Here is a 20,705-nt window from a genome sequence, read left to right as displayed (position 1 = left end):
TTTTAGGTTTTGGGGTACATGTGCAGAACGTGCAAGACATTTGCATAGGTACACACATGGCAGTGTGTTTTGCTGCCTTCCTCCCCTTCACCCACATTTGGCATTTCTCCCCAGGCTATCCCTCCCCAGCTCCCCCCCGCCTCCACTGTCCCTCCCCTCTTCCCCCCAATAGACCCCAGTGTTTGGTACTCCCTTCCCTGTGTCCATGTGTTCTCAAGGTCTCTGCTTATTAAAAAATAAAAGAAAAAGAGATGCCAAAAGCTGGAAATATAAATAAATAAATAAATACTTATAGCCCTAATATATAAAACTCTCAAAACTAAAAAAGATAAGCTTATTTTTTAAAATGGGTAAAAACCTTGAACAAACAATCCACAGAAAGTATTAGGGGTTGATACATTTTCCTATGAATAGGACAGAGAGCTAATATTTGAGGCTTTGCATGCCATATGGTCTCATTACTCAACTTTGTCACTTAGCATAAAAACCATATAGAACATATATAAATGAATGGGCAAGGCTGCATCCTAATAAACTATTTACAAATATAGGTGGTGAGCCAGATTTGGCTTGGGGATTGCAGTCTGTGAACTGAAGAAGATATAAGAATGACCAAAACGCCCATGAAAAAATACTCAACATGTTAGTCATCAGGAAACACATATAAAAATCTCAATTAGATATTAGTACATACTCATTAGACTGGCAAAAATTTAAAAGACTGACCATACCAAGGGCTGATAAAATATAAACACCTTCAATTTTAAGAAGAGCTGCGGTTCCTTTTGGTTCCAGAGACTTGGCTTATAGCCAGCAAAAATGGTCTTGGACCACAGCACTCTAGACATATTTGCCATTTAGGAGTCCTGTTCCTGGCAGGCCTCCACAGTCTCCAAGGTAGAGGAATGAGAGAGGAAACACATCTTTAATTATAGCTTCTACTTCTTCACTGTAATCACTACTTATTTCTGTACTCCTCAGTCATTCAAAATTTGACAAAAGTCTCCACTGCTCTATTAAAAACAATTCTCCAACAAATCCTGACTGCAAATAAAAAATACACAAATATTATTGTATGAGCTGACATTTAAATATGAACAAAAAGTGATAGCCATTCTGGAAAATAGTCTGGCAGTTCCTTAAAAAGTTAAAAATAAAGTTACCATATGGCCCAATTCTACTTGTAGGCATATGCTCAAGAGAACTGAAAACATATGTTCACAAAAGAACTTATATGTGAATGTTAATAGCAACATTATTAATAACAGTCAGAAAGTCAAAACAATCCAAATGTCTGTCAACTTTAGAATGGGATATATCCATATCATCAAGTATTATGCACCCATAAAAAGGAATGCAGTTCTCATACATGCTACAACGTGGATGAACCTTAGAAACATTATGTTAAATGAAAAAAGCCTATTGCAAAAGGCCACATATATTATTCCATTTGTATGAAATGTCCAGAACAGGCAAATACATAGAGACAGAAAGTAGGTTAGTGGTTGTCAAAGGCTGGGGAAGAGGGAAACAAGGAGTGGATGTATTGGGTACAGTGTTTCTTTTTGGGGTGATAAAATGTTCTAGATTTAATAGTAGTGATGGTTGTAAAAACCACTGAACACTTTAAACACTGTACACTTTAAAAGGGTGAATTGGCTGGGTGTGGTGGCTCACAGCTGTAATTCCAGCATTTTAGGAGGCTGACATAGGCGGATTGCTGGAGCTCAAGAGTTCCAGACCAGCCTGGACAACGTGGCAAAACCCTGTCTCTACAAAAAGTATGGAAACTTAGCTGGGGGTGGTGGCGTGTGCCTAGTCCCAACTACTAGGGAGGCTGAAGTAGGAGGATTGCTTGAGCCCAGGAGGTCAAGGCTGAGTGAGTCGAGATTGCATCACTGTACTCTAGCCTGGGCGAAAGAGTAAGACACTGCCTTAAAAAAAAAAAAGTGAATTTTATTTTTAATTTTATCTTAATTTTTTTTTAAAAAAGAAACTAGGTGGAGCACACCTGTAGTCCCAGCTACTCAGGAGGCTGAGGCAGGAGAACTGCTTGAGCCAGGAGTTTGAATCTAGCCTGGGAAAGAGTGAGATCCCTTCTCTTAAAAGGAAGAAAGAAAAAGAAAAACATAAAACCTTACCTAGAGGCTGGGCATGGTGATTCACGCCTGTACTTCCAGTACTTTGGAAGGCCAAGGCAAGCAGATCACTTGAAGTCAAGAGTTCAAGACCAGCCTGGTCAACAGGGTGAACTCCCTTGTCTCTACCAAAAAATACAAAAATTAGCTGAGCATGGTGGTGTATACCTGTAGTCTCAGCTACTAGGGAAGCTGAGGTAGGAGACCTGCTTGAATCCAGATGGTGGAGACTGCAGTGAGCCGAGACAGTGCCATTGCACTACACCTTGGGTGACAGGGCAAAACTCTGTCTCAAAAAAACCCCAAAGAAAACCCACCTTACCTAGAACCCTCTACTCCTCCCAATTTCATTTTTCCTTGTTTTTTCCCTAGTCATCAGTCATATGCACATATGTTAATTTGAATTTTCCTTTGTCATCAATCCATAATCATTTTTCTAGCTGCTACACAATCATAACTATACAATTTTATCTTCTATGGATAGAAAAGATTCCACAAATAGACTATAATTTTAATATTGTTGAATAAATTGTTTTCATTTTCCCAACATTAAAAATGTATTTCCATTACTAGACATAAGCATATAGCTTTCTTCTCTTTTTATAGTATTTACTTAAGGTAAATTCCCAGGGGTAGAATTACTGAGGTAAATGATATTCAATAATTCATGTGGCTTTCAAAACATACCAAACTGTCTGGCAGTCCTGATGCAAATTTATATCATCAACAGAAAAGCATGACTAAACCAGATTCACTTCACCATTAAGTCATCAATATACAGTGTCACTATTTTAACATTTAATATATTATAAATGAGAATAGGATAAATACAATAAAGAAAATGTTAAGTTTTTTTCACTTAGATAGATCTATTTCTGGACTCTGTTCCACTGACAAAATTATATGCTTATAATTTTATAATATTAATAAATTCTTAAATCTGGTAGTGTTAGATGTTCTTTCCTTATCTTTTTTGGACTATTTTCTTGTTTGCCTATTTAATTTTCTCTATAAATTAGAATACAATTGACAAGGTATAACCTCTCAGGAATTTCTAAGGGGTATGAATATTCAGAATTTTCTAGAAAGTGCTCCCAATGAGTCCCCCACAGAAGAGGAACTCTTCTATGTTCTTTCCCAGCATCTCATGCATATCTGTCACATAATATGTATTATACAGGGCTCTGGAAAATTAAATAAAAGGGCCATCTCTTTCCTCTGTATATCCTAAGTTAGTGGCATGTAACAGTGTATGAAAAAAGCATAAGTTGATCTCTTCAATAAATGGTGCTGGAAAACTGAATACCCACATGCAGGAGAATAAGACTAGACTCCTTTCATCATACACAAAAATAAGCTAAAAATGGACAGGACTACGTTTAAGATCTAGGACTATAAAGCGACTACAAGAAAACAGGGGAAATGCTTCATGACGTCGATCCAGGCAAGGATTTTTTGGGTAAGACCTCAAAAGCGCAAGCAACAAAAACAAAAATAGACAAATGGGAGTACATGGAACTAAAAAGCTATGCACAACAAAGGAAACAATCAACACAGCAAAGGAACAACCCACTGAGTGGCAGAAAATATTTGCAAACTTGGCATCTGATAAGAGTTAATATCCAGAATATATAAGAAACTCTAACAATTCAACAGCAACATTTTTTTTCTGATTAAATAATGAACAGAAGATTTGAATAGACATTTCTCAGAAGACATACAAATGGCCAATAGACATATGAAAAAAACACTCGGCTTATAGACCGGAAACCGGGGCCTTAGTTCTCTTTCCCATCTTGCAAGATGGCCGGTGAAAAAGTTGAGAAGCCGGATAGTAAAGAGAAGAAACCTGAAGCCAAGAAGGCTGATGCTGGTAGCAAAGTGAAAAAGGCTAGCCTCAAGGCTAAAAAAAAGCCCAAGAAGGGGAAGCCCCATTGCAGCCACAATCCTGTTCTTGTCAGAGGAATTGGCAGGTATTCCCGATCTGCCATGTATTCCAGAAAAGCCTTGTACAAGAGGAAGTACTCAGCGGCTAAATCCAAGGTTGAAAAGAAAAAGAAAGAGAAGGTTCTTGCAACTGTTACAAAACCAGTTGGTGGTGACAAAAACGGCGGCACCCGGGTGGTTAAACTTCGCAAAATGCCTAGGTATTATCCTACTGAAGATGTGCCTCGAAAGCTGTTGAGCCACGGCAAAAAACCCTTTAGTCAGCACGTGAGAAAACTGCGAGCCAGCATTACCCCCGGTACCATTCTGATCATCCTCACTGGTCGCCACAGGGGCAAGAGGGTGGTTTTCCTGAAGCAGCTGGCTAGTGGCTTGTTACTTGTGACTGGACCTCTGGTCCTCAATCGAGTTCCTCTGCGAAGAACGCACCAGAAATTTGTCATTGCCACCTCAACCAAAATTGATATCAGCAATGTAAAAATCCCAAAACATCTTACTGATGCTTATTTTAAGAAGAAGAAGCTGCGGAAGCCCAGACACCAGGAAGGTGAGATCTTCGACACAGAAAAAGAGAAATACGAGATAACAGAGCAGCGCAAGATTGATCAGAAAGCTGTGGACTCACAAGTTCTACCAAAAATCAAAGCTATTCCTCAGCTCCAGGGCTACCTGCGATCTGTGTTTGCCCTGACAAATGGAATTTATCCTCACAAATTGGTGTTTTAAATGTCCTAATAATCTAATTAAATAACTGATTGCCTTTAAAAAAAAAAAAAAGAAAAAAACACTCAACATCCCTATTAGGGAAAGGCAAATCAAAACGACAATGAGATATCATCTCACTCCAGTTAGAATAGTTAATATCAAAAAAGACAAAAAGTAACATATGATGGTGAGGATATAGAGAAAGGGATACTCAGGCATTGTTGGTGGGAATGTAAATTAGCACAATCATCGCGATCAACAGTATGAAGGTTCCTCACAAAAATTAAAAGTAGAACTACCAAATGATCCAGCAATCTCACAACTTGTTATATAATCATGCACTACGTAACAACGTTTCTGTCCACAACAGACCGCGTATGTGACAGCAGTCCCATAAGATTATTATAAGGCTGAAAAATTCCTATTGTATAGTGACACTGCAGTGTTGTAATGTGGCAGTGCAATGCATTACTCTATATTTGTGGCAATGCTGATGTAAACAAACCTGCACTATCAGCAGGGCACATACAATTATGTATGATACATAATACTTGATAATGATAATAAACAACTACGTTACTGATTTACAATTTACTATGTTACACTTTTTCTTTTTCTTTTAGAGTGTAGTCTTTCTACTTATTGAAAGAAAGTTAACTGTACAACAGCCTCAGGCAGGTCCTCAGGAGTTATTCCAGAAGAAGGCACTGTTATCATAGGAGATGACAGCTCCATGTGTGTTACTGACCCTAAGACCTTCTAGTGGGACAAGATATGGATGTGGAAGACAGTGATAGTGATGATTCTGACCCTGTGTAGGGTTAGGTTAATGTACGTGTTTGTGTCTAAGTTTTTAACAAAAATGTTTAAAGAGTTAAAAAAACTGAAAATAGAAAAAAGCTTACAGAATAGGGATATAAAAAATGTTTTTGCATACCTGTAAAATGTGTTTGTGCTTCAAGTGTTATTAGAAAAGAGTCAAGAAGTTAAAAAAAAATTCAGTTATAAGTAAAAAAAGTTACAGTAAGCTAATTTATTATTAAAGAACAATATTGTTTTGTAAATTTGGTGTAGTCTTCTAAGTGCACAGTGTTTATAAAGTCTACAGTAGTACATGGTAAAGTTCTAGGCCTTTACATTAACTCACCACCCACTCACTGACTCACCCAGAGCAACTTCTAGTCATAAGCCTAGGTGTGTAGAGGGCTATATTATTTAGGCTTGTGTCAGTACATTCTATTATGTTTGCACAAGGATGAAATTGCCTGAGGACACATTTCTCAGAATATATCCCCATTATTAGTAATACATGACAGTATATTCAAAGGAAATAAAACCACTATATCAATGAGATACCTATACTCTGTTTATCACAGCACTATTCATAATAGCTAAGATGTGGAATCAACCTAAGCATTCATCAACAAATGACTGGATTTAAAAAATGTATACAATGGAATACTATTTACAATAAAAAAGAATGAAATCCTGTCATCTGTGACAACATGGAAGAACCTGGAGGACATTATGTTAAATTAAATAAGCCAGGCACAGAAGAACAAATATTATACTGCATGATATTGCTCATGTAGAGTCTAAAGAAAGTAGATCTCATAGAAGTATAGTAGAATAGTGGTTAACAAAGACTATACTTTGTTAGTCTTTGAAGGTAAGCAGGGAAGGTAAGCAGGAAGGATGGGGAGAGGTGGGTCAGTGGGTACTATGGTACAGTTAGGAGGAATAAATTCTGGTATTCTATTGCACTGTATTGGGTGAATACAGTTAACAATACTGAATTGTATATTTCACAATAGCCAGAAGAGAGGAATGTTCTTACCACAAAGAAATAATACATATTTGAGATGATGGATATGCTAATTACCCTGATTTGATCTTAATACAATGTATACCTGTATCTAAACATCGCACTGTAATCTAAAAATATGTGTATTATGTGTCAATTAGTAATAAAATTTACAAAGTAAGCTGAAGCAATAAATGAGTACATCAAAGATACCACTTCATGAGTCAAATAAGCAATTATTATTCAGTACTATGGTAGGAGCTAAAGGAAAAACAAAGAAAGCAGAAAACAAAGGCTTTCCTCTCAGGGAATCTAGAAACTAAAAGGAAGAGGAATTAAAGGGAGCCTACTAATAAACAATTTTGGAAACTATGTGGAATTATAACTGAACATGATTATATAATTAATGCTTTTATGAATGTAATAAAGAGTACAAGAAGAATGAATGCAGTAGGAGGTGTGAAAGACACTTGGAACTTGAGATGGCACTAAGAGGATCTAGATAAATGGGAAACAGAAGTAGGTCTTCTGGGTAAAAATATGAGCAAAAAAATGAGGTGGAAATTAGCATGATATACGGTAGCCATGTACCTATTCATTCTACAAACAGATTCAAGTATCTCTGCCCAAAAAATTTATTCTATGCAGCAAATACTTAAAATATATTTTTACCTGGAGTTCTCCAAGTTTCTTAGACGTTGGTGACACAATGGTAAAAAATCCATTGATTTGATGGGTTGGAGAAAGCTGGGCTAGTCCATTGATCTGAACTCTACCAATTGGAAGATGGTCAAGTTTGGTGATTACTTCCAGCACCAGCACAGCCATATCTAATCAGAAACAATTACAACACAGATAGTTTTCATTTACTTTTATTTTCTTTTTTAAGAAGTGCTTATATGCTAAAAAGCTTTCTAACTTGAAAAAAATTATTTTATGTTTCATAACACATTGCATTGGTGAAAGTGAGAGAAATTAGGTAGGTTAATAGGTTGCTAATAGGATGGCTAACCAGAAAACAATTCAGTAATAACTCAAAAAAGTAAAAAAGCACATATCCTTTTTCCACGAAACTCTACTGTTCTTTTTGTTTAAGACAGGGTCTCACTCTGTCACCCAGGCTGGAATGCACTGGCACAATCACAGTTCACTGCAGCCTTGAACTACTGGACTCAAGTGATCCTCCTGCCCTAGCCTCATCAGTAGCTGAGACTAGAGACACACGCCACCACATTGGGGTAATTTTTTGATTTTTGTAGAGACAAGGTCTCACTGTGTTGCCCAGGCTGGTCTCAAACTCCTGGCCTCAGTGATCCTCTGACCTTGGCCTCCCAAAGTGCTGGGATTACAAGCATGAGCCACCAAGCCTAGCCTACTCCTTAATCTATATTCTCTACAAACTGTAAAGCGATCTATGTCTGTAAAGTGATCTATGTAACAGAATATTTAATAAAAGTTTTTTTATAACGGCAAAATGGTGAAAAATAAAGTGATAAAAAGAATATAAGTAGTTCTAACTATACTGATATGAAACAACATCCAAGATGAACTGCTAAGTAGAAAAAATAGCGCTGACTGTATATACGTAATCTGTGTAAATAAAAGGAATTATGCAAAGAAGCTTTTATTAGTATAGAATATATTTTATAAGTAAATATATTCTTGTGTAGATACACGAGAGACTGGTAACTTTTCACACCTTTAAAATGCCTTACCATGTGCATGTATTTCCTAATAAAAAAATGTGATACAACTGACAGAAAATACAATTGATTTAAAAACTACAACAGAGATAACAAAACTACCTAAAAAAAGTAATTTAACTTAAAAAATTATTTTAATTTCAGATAAACTAATACTTATCACATTCTAGGGGTGTAGGAGTGTGAACTCAAGATCAAAAGAACAATAAAGGTTTAGAGAAGAACAATAGAAACTTCACACTGAGAAAAAATAAATCAACTGGGCAAAAATATTTAGCATATCAATTATTTGATAAGAAAAATGCCCTTAAAAGAGTACTGTTAAATATATTTACCAATAACTCAGGCTTTGGTTTTGATATACAGAGCAACAAATCTCTGTTTTCATTCTCATCATTTCTAGTTTTGATTGGACAAAGGACTGCCTGTGCATAGCTGCAAAGGGTTGGTCCCTGCCTCCCAGGAGTATCTAATTGCATACTCTTGGGTTATATCTGGAGCACTGAGCTACTGAGAGGACCTGAAACCAAGAGAAATGAAAATAAACTTCTCAACTATAGTCTTTAACTAGTCACTTAGACTAATACCTTCATGCTCAGAGGAGAAATACAATGCATGGACAGGGAATCTAAGATCAACTTCCGAATCTTTTCTTAACCAAAGTTGAGAAAATGGTTTGTTTTCATTATTTGTTCAATACTGTAGTGAAAAGCATGCAGTAATTATAATTAGAAGACCTGTGATTGTGTCCTGACTGCAACATTCACAAGCTATTTCTGTGTAAGCTGTAGTTGTCTGTAACGTAAGCTCATAATACTTGCAACACTGTTATGTGAGGAACTGGGTTACTGCAAGCAGAACACTAGTACAATGTCCTCCCACATGGTAGTTGCCGAATGGTTGTTAAATGACTTTACGCAAATTATATGACTTATCATAGTCCCTGTGTAACTACTTGATATGGCTGGGCTGTGTCCCTGCCCAAATCTCATCTTGAATTCTAACTCCCATAATCTCCACATGTCATAGGAGGGACCAGGAGGAGATAACTGAATCAGGAGGGCTGCTTCTCCCATACTGTTCTCATGATAGTGAGTTGGTTCTCATGAGATCTGATGGTTTTATAAGAGTCTCCCTGCTCTGCTGGGCACTCATTTTTCTCTCTCTTGCCACCATGTGAAAGAGGTGTTTGCTTCCCCTTCCACCATGATTGTAAGTTTCCTGAGGCCTCCCAGCCATGTGGAACTGTGAGTCAACTAAACCTCTTTCCTTTATAAATTACCCAGTCTCAGGTATGTCTTTATAGCACTGTGAGCATTTACTAATACACTCTTCATGGGGGTTATCCGAAAGTCATATGAGCTAATAGATTTAAAAGTGCTTGGTAGACTATAAAATGATGTACACATATAGAATAAGAGAAATGGACTAATATTTCTCTGTTGGCTATTTACTAACAGCCAGGCTCTTCCATGTTTCATTAAGTCTCTTAGCAACTCTATGATACAGGTATTTCTGTCTTCATTTGGGGTTAAAAGAGGCTCTGCAAAGTCATGTACATTCCTAAGTTCACTCAGCTTTAAATTGAAAGAACTGGGCTAAAACTCATTTCTATCCAATTATAAGTCCTCTACACTTAATTATAAGTCCTCTATACTATTAATCACTTCTAGGACAAAAAACTTAATAGACTTTTGATCTTTATACTTCTCTTGTTGTGGAATTAGAATCTCTATTGTCCGGCATTTATTCTAATCCCCAATGTCTTTCCCATGCCTACTAACTGAATCCTATCTGATTAAAGAGAGGCAAAAATCAAGTAGTAGAGCCGTAATTTTCTCAGTTTCTACTCTAATCGTTCCATGCTCCAAACATTTTCATGGCTGCTATTTTCTGCAACAGAATAAAAGGTAAAGGAAGAAAGATGTAAGAGTACGAGGCGTATCTCAGAATCTTATAATCCTCTTGTTTCCTAAGGCAGTGTAACAGAAATATTAACAATTCTGGAGTTAAGTGCTGCCTGAATTTAGGGTTGGTACCAGGGTAACCTTGGCTTAGTCACTTTTAACTCTTTGAACCTCAAATTCATCACCCAGAAAATCAGGATAATATCCATCACAAACGTACAGGGCCTCAGAGCAAGCTTTCTAGGGCTTTGCAGAGGCTTCACCTTATTTCTCCTACTGTATTTTCACTTTCTGTAAACAAAAAGTTATGAAGATTTAATATGTAAAGATTTTCTCATTAATTAAAAAGAAATCTGTACTTAACATGTTTTTCAATTACCTTAACTTCTGCTCAGAATAAGATAAAACAGATATGAAGAAATTGGCCAGGCATGGTGGCTTGCCTGTAATCCCAGCACTTTGGGAGGCCAAGGCAGGAGGATTGCTTGAGTACAGAAGTTTAACACTGGCCTGGGCAACACAGTGAGACCTCATCTCCACAAAAATTACAAAAGTGTGGTGGCAGGCACAGATACTCCCAGCTACTCAGGAGATTGAGGTAGGAAGACTGCTTGAACCCAGGAGGTTGAGGCTACAGTGAACTGTATTTGCATGACTGTACTCCAGCCTGGCTGACAGAGAGACCTTGTCTCAAAAATAAAATATGAATAAATAAATAAAATGTAACTACGTTACCTACTTCAGAGTCATTTTAAACATCAAATAAAATGATAGACTTGAAAGTATTTTAAAAACTGTAAAATACAATACATTTCTTCTTCTTTCTTTATGTTATTTTTATCTGAGAAACTCATATAATCTTTCTTACTACCTCTCTCCAGCCTAGAAAAAAAAGCAACTACCTCTTATTTCAAGTTAATTCTGTCACAGACTATATATTTTACTCATTTATAAATCTCTTCATACAATAGTGACTTCTCCTTTTTTGACGGATATAGTATCCTAATTATGAGGTTATTTTGCTTGTCTTAATACCCTGAGTGTAATAAAAATGGCTTGAGAAAAAAAAATTATGGTTCATGTTAATATGTGACAACATATTCATTAGTTTACTCTTTGCATTTTATATTATTTTAAGTGAAAGATGTACACAAAGAGTAAATAAAAGAATAATAATAACATGAATATCTACCAAGCTTAAGAAATAGCATACTTTTGGCCAGGTGTGGTGGCTCACACCCATAATCCCAGCACTTTAGGAGGCCAAGGCAGTCGGATCACGAGATCAGAAGATAGAGACCATCCCGGCCAACATGGTGAAACCCGTCTCTACTAAAAATACAAAAATCAGCTGGGCGTGGCGGCATGCGCCTGTAGTCACAGCTACTTGGGAGGCTGAGGCAGGATAATTGCTTGAAACAGGGAGTCAGAGGTGGCAGTGAGCCAAGAGCATGCCACTGTGCCACTGCACTCCAGCCTGGTGACAGAGCGAGATTCTGTCTCACAAAAAAAAAAAAAAAAAAGAAACAGCATACTTTTTTCAAGTTTTCAGTTAGAGCACACACTTTGTGAATATTTGATGTCTTAACTCTTTATTTTCTGTTTCCTGTTTTTTTTTTTTTTAAACAGAGTATCACTCTGTCACCCAGAGAACATGGCTCACTGCAGCCTCAACTTCCTGGGCTCAAGTGATTTCTCTCACCTCAACCTCCCAAGTAGCTGGGACTACAGGTGTGTACCACCATGCCCAGCTAATTAAAAACATTTCTTTTTGTAGAAACAGGGTCTTGCTATGCATGTGGAATCTAGTTTTTTTTTGTAGAAACAGGGTTTTGCCCAGGCCAGTCTTGAATTCTTGGCCTCAGGTGATCTTCCTGCCTCAGCCTCCAAAGTGTTGGGAGTACAGGCATGAGGAGCCACCACATTCAGCCTCTTATCTCTTCATTTTCTAAAAAACACGTCATGTCTACAGTTGGATTATCACTTATAAGTTTCACCTCATGTGTCTACTATTGAGAGTCTACCTTTTCTATGGGCTTCTTTCTTAACTAGAATCATGAAATTTGGGTGCTGACACATTTGATGTTTAACTCTTTCAATTTTTGGTGGGAAAATTAAGGCCAAGAGGATGAAATGGCTAGCTCAAAGTCAAGCAGCAAGAGCGTAGAGTAGAAGCAGAATGCTGGCTTCCTAATAACATAAGATTAACCCTTATTAACTTCCTAGAATATTCATATGATACTTAATGTATGTATCAAGTAATCAGGCATTTAATTATATATTGTCTGGAACTGTATCATGTATGTCAGTTTTGTTTTCAACTAATTCTTAAGTTCCTTTTGGGCAGGGACTACATCTTAAATCTCTGTACATACTGCCTGAGTCTTAATATTTTTATAAGACTTACACCTACAATGTGTCAGCTACTAGATCAATCATTTTACAAACATTTTTTTCATTTAGCATTCACAATAATTCCTGACAGATAAGTGCTATTTTTCCTATTTAAGTAACAGGAAACTGAGGCATCAAGATGCTAAGGAACCTCTCAGCATCATCAATCCAGTCCTGAAGCCAGAATTCAAACTCTAGACTGTCTAGACTTCAACCCATTCAACTGGGTTGCTTCTTTGTAAAAATACCTGGAAAATGGAAGGGTAGCTATATGATCCCATTTTACAGATAGGCAAACAGGAATCAGAAATGGGAGGAGACTTTCCCAAAATCACACAGTTGGTAACATTAACCTAAATGTTCAGATGCCAAGTCCAATGCATTAGTATACCATAAGATGTTCAAATAAATGTCTGACCTGTTGATTACCATGTTAATAAATAAATGCCTTCTCTCTTATTGAATTTCTAATCAATCCTCATTTGTTACATTATATAAAAATACTACCTGAGGATTTAAGTTTATAGTACCAAGATTATTTATGGTATCTTTTAATCACAGCTACTGCTTTTAACCTACTATTAATAACTAAACTTGTTTGTGAAGTTAGAGTTAGGTATCATTCTGATTAATTATTTTGATTGATTTTTGTAAAGCCAATGTTGCCTAAAACAGTATCTAGCATATGCTAAGTGTTAAATATATGTTTTTTAAATGACTGAATAACAGCATTTGTTTTTTACATGTTGATGTTTCAAAAGTTTTTTCTTGACAGAATGTAAGTTACTTAAGACGAGTTAATCTTTAACTCACCCTGGCTCTCCAATGCTCTGAGCTCAACACTATTTATATAATAAATGCTTGGTTTTTATAGACTTGAACTGGACTAATTTGATAAATAACTCCATCATCCAAAATGTATTTATGTGAAAGCTTGACCTGAATAAAGAAATAATATAGTACACTTAGAATACTTTCCTTGTACAAAAATGAAGACATCTTGGCTTCTGGTCCCCTACAGAGAGATGCTTTCCAACTCTGAACATCTGTAATAACTCACTAAACCACTCATTTGGCATTTAGCATGTATTATCTTGTACTATTGGTAAATTTGACATCTATATCCTCTTTCCTTGAGTATAATGTAAGCCCCAGAATTGAGACTACAGTTATTACCTAAAAAAGCATGGTGTAGTTAAAAAAAAGCATGAGTTTTGGTGACAGACAGAAGTAGGTTCAAACCCTAATTCAGCCATTTATTAACTCTGTGATCTTAGAAAGTATTCATTTCATCTCTCTAAACTTGTTTCCTTGTCTGTAAAATACAGAAATTACCCATCTTTCAGAGTTATTGTAAAGATTAGAAGTAATACATTTCAAAACTGCTGGCACATAGTAACACTAAATAAATTTACAAAGAAAAATCCCTATTATAAAAACTTTCTGACTCTTCAGTAATTAACAATGCTCATATATACTAGGTACACAACAACACTTATTGCTGACAATATAACCACATGCTTTGTATTAGGTCTGCAGGGGCAATGATAAAACAGTAACATACCTGTTAGGTAAGAGGTAAACTGTTTTGGACCACAACGAACAGCATAACGTGTAGTTGTTCTCACAGCTTTTGGTTCAGTCTGCAATGCATCCCTGGGACAAAAGAGGGTTCCATCTGATGTTTCTCCCCACCACCTCACTCGGACAAGTACACAAGTGGGAGGCTTTGCAATCTTCCATATAACTTTACTAACAGTAAGTTTTAGAAAGCAGCGTAGCTGGCCTTCAACCAGAGGGGGCAGGCTTGTAGATGGAGAAATGTCACTCAAACCTGTAGAAGAATCCAAGAAAACTGAGTCAAAATTTAGACTAAATATAGAAAATATATAATATGCTTTATGAATGAAAATAAAACACTTTAGTCTTTAGTTCAGTAATTCGTCATCATTTGGAAAGAAGGTTTATTCTACCTATTATTTTAATAAATGAGAAGTAACTATCAAATCAGATCACAGAATAACCTACCCGGTCATGTAAGTTACCTGGATAACTAATTAGTATTTAAGGTTTGATTTGAGTTACTATCTGAAAAATAAAAATATCACAAGTAGTTGAAGTTTTTCTAAGTTTGGTTGAGATTTTTCTAAGTATAGTTGTTTTAATTATTGCAACACCTACAGTTTTTAAGATGTCATCTTTATCTAACTCTCTTTTTGTAAAAAAAAATCACTTACTACAAAACAGCAACGACTCCCTTCACTCAATTCACAAACGATTTAGTCTGTATCATACAACTCAGTATTTCAATGAAGAACATCTTAAAATTGTCTGTATCTTTTCTGTCCTGCCAAGATCACACAGTCAGTGAGGACACAGACTATCTAATCTTCAGAGTCTGCCAATATTTTTAACACGGTGCTGGGTTCATATATTTATTGGCTTTAGTACTTCTTGGATTTCAGAAAGACATTAAAGTGTAAACAAAGCGATTAATCTTGACTTTCTATAAAATGTTCTTTTAATAACCCTGATTGTCTTCCATTCACAGTACCTTTTCATGAAGACTTAGAGATTTAAGAAACCATTCTTATATTGTGTACACGTTTTTTTCTTTGACTTTTCTTTGAGGAGTGGTTATGTTTCATAGGAAGAAAATATAAGGAATGTATCAGATCAGGAATTTATACAACTAATTACTTGGACTTCTAATGCAAACACCCCCTCTGCCCTCCATAGTGGAGAAAAGACCCACCATAATCCTTATGGATAATTTCAACATAAAAATTATACATAGTTGTGTGTATATTTCTGCATATGTAAATAGTATAGGAAAAAGTACATTCTATCTATACTGTGTAATATTATTTCTACTTTGACTTTCTGCTTATCAACCAAACTTGCTTGACTGGTTTGACACAGGGAGCACTAGCATACTTCAGCCTCAGATCCTCTTATCTTTCGCCGTGGCAAGAAAGTCACTACCTCAAAACTGCCTTAGTAATCTTTAAATAGCTTGGATAAGAGTAATTCCCAGATTGTAGTTTCAGTCCTCAACCCAATGGCCTAAAGTCCTATCACTCTTCCCAGTGTTCTTTTCTCACTAAACCGCCTACAATGCAAAAAGGCAGGGTAGTCCTTTTTTCCTTCAAGGCAGCCTTGTAGAGATTCAATGTCCAGTTTCCTGATCTACTCTGGGTTTCTAGGGTGACTGTTTTCACTGCAGTCACCTACTTGGTGAGCTTGTGTCTTCTTCAGCTGCTAACCTGATGAGCGCTCTCTGCGCTCTCTTTCATGATCTCAGGTCCTTCAGGAGATCCTCATTCCCTTACCCCGACTCCAATCCTATCACACCTTTTATTCCTTTCTTCCCCACGCTAGACTCCACAATTATTTTCTCAAACTCCTGCTCATAGCCCTTCACGCTTCATTCATTCAACTAACATTTACCGAGTACTGCTTTGTAGTAGTCCTTGGTCATTCAGTAATGTAGTAACCGTGATCCTTGCCCACAATCACACCAGCAATGACACAATCCCTTTGCCAATTTATGTTCTTTCCTGTCCCTGTGGATCTCTAAAACCACACACACACACACACACACACACACACACACACACACACACACACATTTAACTTCGTTATCAAAACCACTCCTACGGTTTGTTCTTCTCTTTTAGTCATCCTACCGGTAACCCTCATCGCACCGCATTTATCACCACTCTGTGGCCCCTACCCGAGCCCCTGATTCCTTTCCATTCTCTGGAGGGCCAATTGCCCTTCCTTTTAACCTTCTGGTTCCCTGGCTATTTCCCCTCTTCCGTCCCTTATCTTGTTTAGTCAGCGGGGGTGGGGGGGTCTCCCTAAAATTCCTTACATTCTGCTCCACTATTACGCTTTCCTCAATCTTTGATCGCTCGGATTACCTCTTTTCTTGCGCCCACGGCTGCCCCCAGGCCCTTGGCCTTTTCGTTGTTTCATGACGAGCCCGAGCTTTTCTTTACAAGCTCAACTCCGTCTCCAGCACCTAAACAATATCCTCCCGCCATCCCTCCCCACCGCGCCTGCGTTCCCCGGCAACTGGCGCCGCTGTGCAGCCTGGGAGGCAGAAAGAAGCGCTCTTCCTCTAACAGACTCCGGACAACGGTGCAAAGAGAAGGCGCCAAGACGTCTTCCCTACAATAGACTACAATACCCAGGATGCTTTGCTACACTACCTCTGCGGGGTTGGCTGGCGGTGCCTCCAGCTGCGCAAGCGCATAGGGATACGCCCTTCGAGGACTCCATTGCCCAGGGTGCATTGCCCTGAAGAGCGCTCCTCTTTCCGGTGAAAGTCGTCGGGTTCCCGGCTGGGAGACTTCGAAGTTCACGGACTCAGTTACCCAGCTTCCTTTGTGGAAGGGCTGTTGCGCACTTCCGGTGGAAGCGCTGAAGCGAGTGGGTGGAGTTTACGGAGCCGGTGGGCGGTAGGCGGTGCTACCGGTATCTGGGTGCTGTCCAAAGGCGACAGGACGTCGTTAGGCGAGCGAGCCGTGACCGGTTGGGCCACACTCAACGTGGGACGAAGCTTCGCCTACTGTTTGACTACGTGCGTGCAACCTCCCCTTAATGTCGGCCCTCGAAAAGAGCATGCACCTCGGCCGCCTTCCCTCTCGCCCACCCCTGCCCGGCAGCGGGGGCAGTCAGAGCGGAGCCAAGATGCGAATGGGGTACGTGACCCATACCCCTTCTCCCTAGGGGCCAGGCCCCAGCCATTGGAGAATGGTGTCTCTGGGCGTCCAGAGAGGCACGGGAAAGGAGTCTACGGATAGGAGAAAATGTTGACGGCGGCCTGGAGACATTTAGATGAAGTAGAAGGCAGATTGGGGGACTAGGGGAGGCGCCAAATCAATGGAAATTGGAGGAAAAATAACGTTATTGACGGTAGAAATGCATGAGGCAAAATTAGGGAAGCTGAGAGTAACATAAGGGATCTGAGAATCGCCTCCGGAAAAAATAGAAAAGGGAGTAGAACGGTGACAAAGGTGGAGGGAAGTGGGGAATGACAGAGAAAAGTTGAGGGGAATTGGGGCAACAACTAAGAAAAGGTTTGGGAGGAGTAGATATTATCACACTTCTAATATCTACACTGTGAGAACTAGATATTAGAAAAGCTGAGGGGAATAGAGAACACCTAAGACAGGGTTGGAGAAGGAAAGAGGAGAACTAGGAAGCAGACGATTCTAGAGAATTCCCAGAGGTGTAAAGGCAGATGCAGGGAATGAGAGGTGAGATTAGGTGTCTTAAGGGAGAATGAGAAAGTTTGGGGAGAGGGCCTAAGGTAAGGTGGAGAACATAGCCACGAAGATTGTTAAGGTAATAGGAATATGCTGAGAAACTGGACAGGATATGGGAGAGAGAGAAGAAGGAGAGGACTAAAGAATTTAGAAAGTGACCATAGGCTCTGAAGATTGAGAAATGACTATAAATACGGTTTGTTGAATGGAAGTGCTGCAGTTGTAAGGTATGGGAAGCTTAAAGAGGAAACTTCGGGCAATCAGTTTTTGCTGGGCCAATAGACTGGAGGGAAGTGATGTACTGGCCTAAGACCTTGAATTAGTGAAGCTTTGGGAGTAACCACTTAAAATGTTTTTGGGGAAATAAGTTTGCTGGAAAAGGAAGAAAACTGTGTTGAAGAGATAGGCCTTGAAATTTTATATCATCAAATGGCTTGTGCCAGGTTAGGGGATACTTGGGCCAAGGAAAAAGAATGAGGTGAACCTGGGAGAAGTAATTGCTGGAAAGCAGAGAGAATTGAATAAGTATTTCATTTTGAGGTGATATTTGTAGTTTCAGACAGGATTCTGGGAATTAGTGACTGTAAAGAGAAAAGGAGTAGGAAGAATACTTAGCTATGAGGAATTGAGAGTGTATTTGGGATTCTAGAGATGAATTGGTAGATATTCTTTGAAAAAGGACTACAGAAGAGAAACCTTAGGTTCTGAAGAAGTAATACGTGTAAAAACTGATCAAAAAGGAGGTGAGAATATGTGATGCAGTACTGTGACAGTAAGTCCTGGGGATGAAAAGAAAGGAGAAGCCTATACAACTGGGGTGAAGGAATGGGAAGAATGGTTGGGAAAAACAGGGAAGGAAACTAAGAACTGAAGTGGAGACCTGCTATGAGACACAGTAGAAAAATGAGAAAACTTTAGCAGAAGATAGATAAATGGATGCACAGTAGAGGAGGTAGAAAGCTACATAGTAGGTAAAGTGAAGATTGTTTTCGCTTTGGAAGACAGAAAGATTGGACTATGACATGAATAAAGATAATTTGGAAACCGACCCATAACATTATTTGGGAAAATTAACCTGGAGTATAATATTAATGTAACAGTAATTGTGGATATATATCTTAATTTCTGCCTTTCTTAAACTAAAATTTGATCTTTCAGTATACCAGCACTCTTCTATACAAATACATAAGAAAAGCAAATTTTTAATAATTATACATTTTTAAGATAAGTTTAATTAGAGCTTAGCTTCTCACTTTGTCAAAACAAGTTCTCTGAAGATTGAAGAACTGGGTGAAAATACTGAGAGAAAATAAAAGGAAAATCTGCTGATTAGAAGATTGCATAATTATTAGTAATTTATCCTTTTTCTTTTTTATTACTTTTCATTTTGTTTTTTTAGAGATAGAGCAAGACTTTGTTGCCCAGGCTGGAGTGCAGTGGCATGATCTCAGCTTACTGCAACTCCTACCTCATGGGTTCAAGTGATTCTTATGACTCAGTCTCCCAAGTAGCTGGGATTACAGGCATGCACCACCACACCCAGCTAATTTTTGTATTTTTAGTAGAGATGCAGTTTCACCATGTTGGCCAGGCTGGTCTTGAACTCCTGGCCTCGGGTGATCTGCCCCAGTTGGCCTCCCAAAGTAGTGGGATTATAGGAGTGAGCTACCATGTCTAGCCAACTTACCCTTTTCTTTTTTTTTTGTCTCTCAAATTTATTTTTTATTTTTATTTTATATTATTTTTTTATTTTACTTTAGGTGTATACTATATCCAGCATTTCTCCCCATGTTATCCCTCCCCACCCCCCACTGCCCCCAGTGTGTGATGCTCCTCTCCCTGAGTCCACATGTTCTCATTGTTCAACACCCACCTATGAGTGAGAACATGCGGTGTTTGGTTTTCTGTTCTTGTGTCAGTTTGCTGAGAATGATGGCTTCCAGATTCATCCAAGTCCCCAACTTATCCTTTTTAAACAGATGCTTTGGTCTTCCTGGTTTAGGTTAACTGTTTGTCCTGGGAAAGAAAGTTCTTTACAAACGTTTTTCTTTATGATAATATTGTGAAGAGAAGAACATATATTGGTGAATATTTGTGTGGTCCTCAAATGGCTTATTTTCCCATATTTTTCTTTTTGATTTTATTGGTACATAAGCAGGCTTCATCTAAGTCTCATGGTAGTAATAATATAGATTATCTTTCCCCTTAGAATCATAAAGGTGAAAGAGAGTGTAGACATGGTCTCATTTCACCACTTCATCATGTAATTGAGGAACCCAACATTCAGAGAGTTCTGTATTCTATAAGGAATGGGGGAAATATATTCTCTTAATAAATGAGCGAACTGAGACTCACATATTCCTAAGGCACCCTAGAAGCTTAGCAGTGGGGCCATTAAAGACTAGGACTTGGGTCCCCTGACTGTGAGACCCACTGTGTATTTTGGAGTCATAATTGTCATTTGGGAATACTTAATTTGAGTTGTGTATCTTATTCCTTTGCAAATAATTTAGGATTCAGTCTTTTTATTCAGTCAGTCATGATTTACAATGTCTCACACCAATTTCAAAGCCTACTTTATGTCATCTTATACTCATTTGCTTTTTTCTTAACTTCCATTCTTTGACTCCCTCATCTATCTGTTACTTGAAAGTTAGTCCTGTTTCCTTGATAGTCTTGTGTGGCTTACTCTTTCAACTATTTTTGATGATCTCTTGCCTTCAATTTCAGTGAACATTATTTAGGCATGTTTCCATATTCAGGGTGCATATTCTCAGTTTGTGATTTTTCATGAGTTTCCATAATTCAGTTTTTCAGATTAGATTTAGTAA

At 38.0% G+C, this 20,705-nt stretch overlaps 2 protein-coding genes and 1 pseudogene across 20 annotated transcripts in view; 2 read left to right on the top strand and 1 right to left on the bottom strand.

Moving 5' to 3' along the window:
- C2CD3 (C2 domain containing 3 centriole elongation regulator) overlaps positions 1 to 16,959 on the bottom strand; it is a 188,667-nt gene extending 171,708 nt beyond the window's left edge. For 9 of the 16 annotated variants that reach the window (XR_013523253.1, XR_013523254.1, XR_013523252.1 and 6 more), the window contains exons 1-3: positions 16,816 to 16,959; positions 14,163 to 14,432; positions 7,267 to 7,424 (exon numbers count right to left, since the gene is read on the bottom strand). Coding sequence is in view for 11 of the 16 variants with exons in the window: in XM_035265475.3 (XP_035121366.1) it covers positions 7,267 to 7,424; positions 14,163 to 14,432; positions 16,816 to 16,885 (498 nt within the window). In the remaining 5 variants the exon portion in view is untranslated. Of the gene's footprint in view, positions 1 to 2,141; positions 2,264 to 7,266; positions 7,425 to 14,162; positions 14,433 to 16,524; positions 16,665 to 16,815 lie in introns of those variants that run through there. The other 7 variants (XM_002754757.7, XM_009007445.4, XM_078340251.1 and 4 more) reach the window with 2 other exon arrangements.
- On the top strand, positions 3,922 to 4,871 carry LOC100398990 (ribosomal protein L6 pseudogene; annotated as a pseudogene).
- Positions 16,960 to 17,056: 97 nt separating the features above from the next.
- PPME1 (protein phosphatase methylesterase 1) overlaps positions 17,057 to 20,705 on the top strand; it is a 75,232-nt gene continuing 71,583 nt past the window's right edge. For all 4 annotated transcript variants that reach the window (XM_054241936.2, XM_054241935.2, XM_054241932.2 and 1 more), the window contains exon 1: positions 17,057 to 17,307. In XM_054241936.2, coding sequence (XP_054097911.1) covers positions 17,207 to 17,307 — 101 coding nt within the window. In that variant the 5' untranslated portion in view covers positions 17,057 to 17,206. The remainder of the gene's footprint in view (positions 17,308 to 20,705) is intronic.

This window comes from Callithrix jacchus, chromosome 10, assembly GCF_049354715.1.
Source record: "Callithrix jacchus isolate 240 chromosome 10, calJac240_pri, whole genome shotgun sequence".
Classification (NCBI taxonomy): Eukaryota; Metazoa; Chordata; class Mammalia; order Primates; family Cebidae; genus Callithrix; species Callithrix jacchus.
The sequence above is the reverse complement of the archived record's forward strand: the minus strand, read 5'-3'. Positions and strand labels throughout refer to the sequence as shown.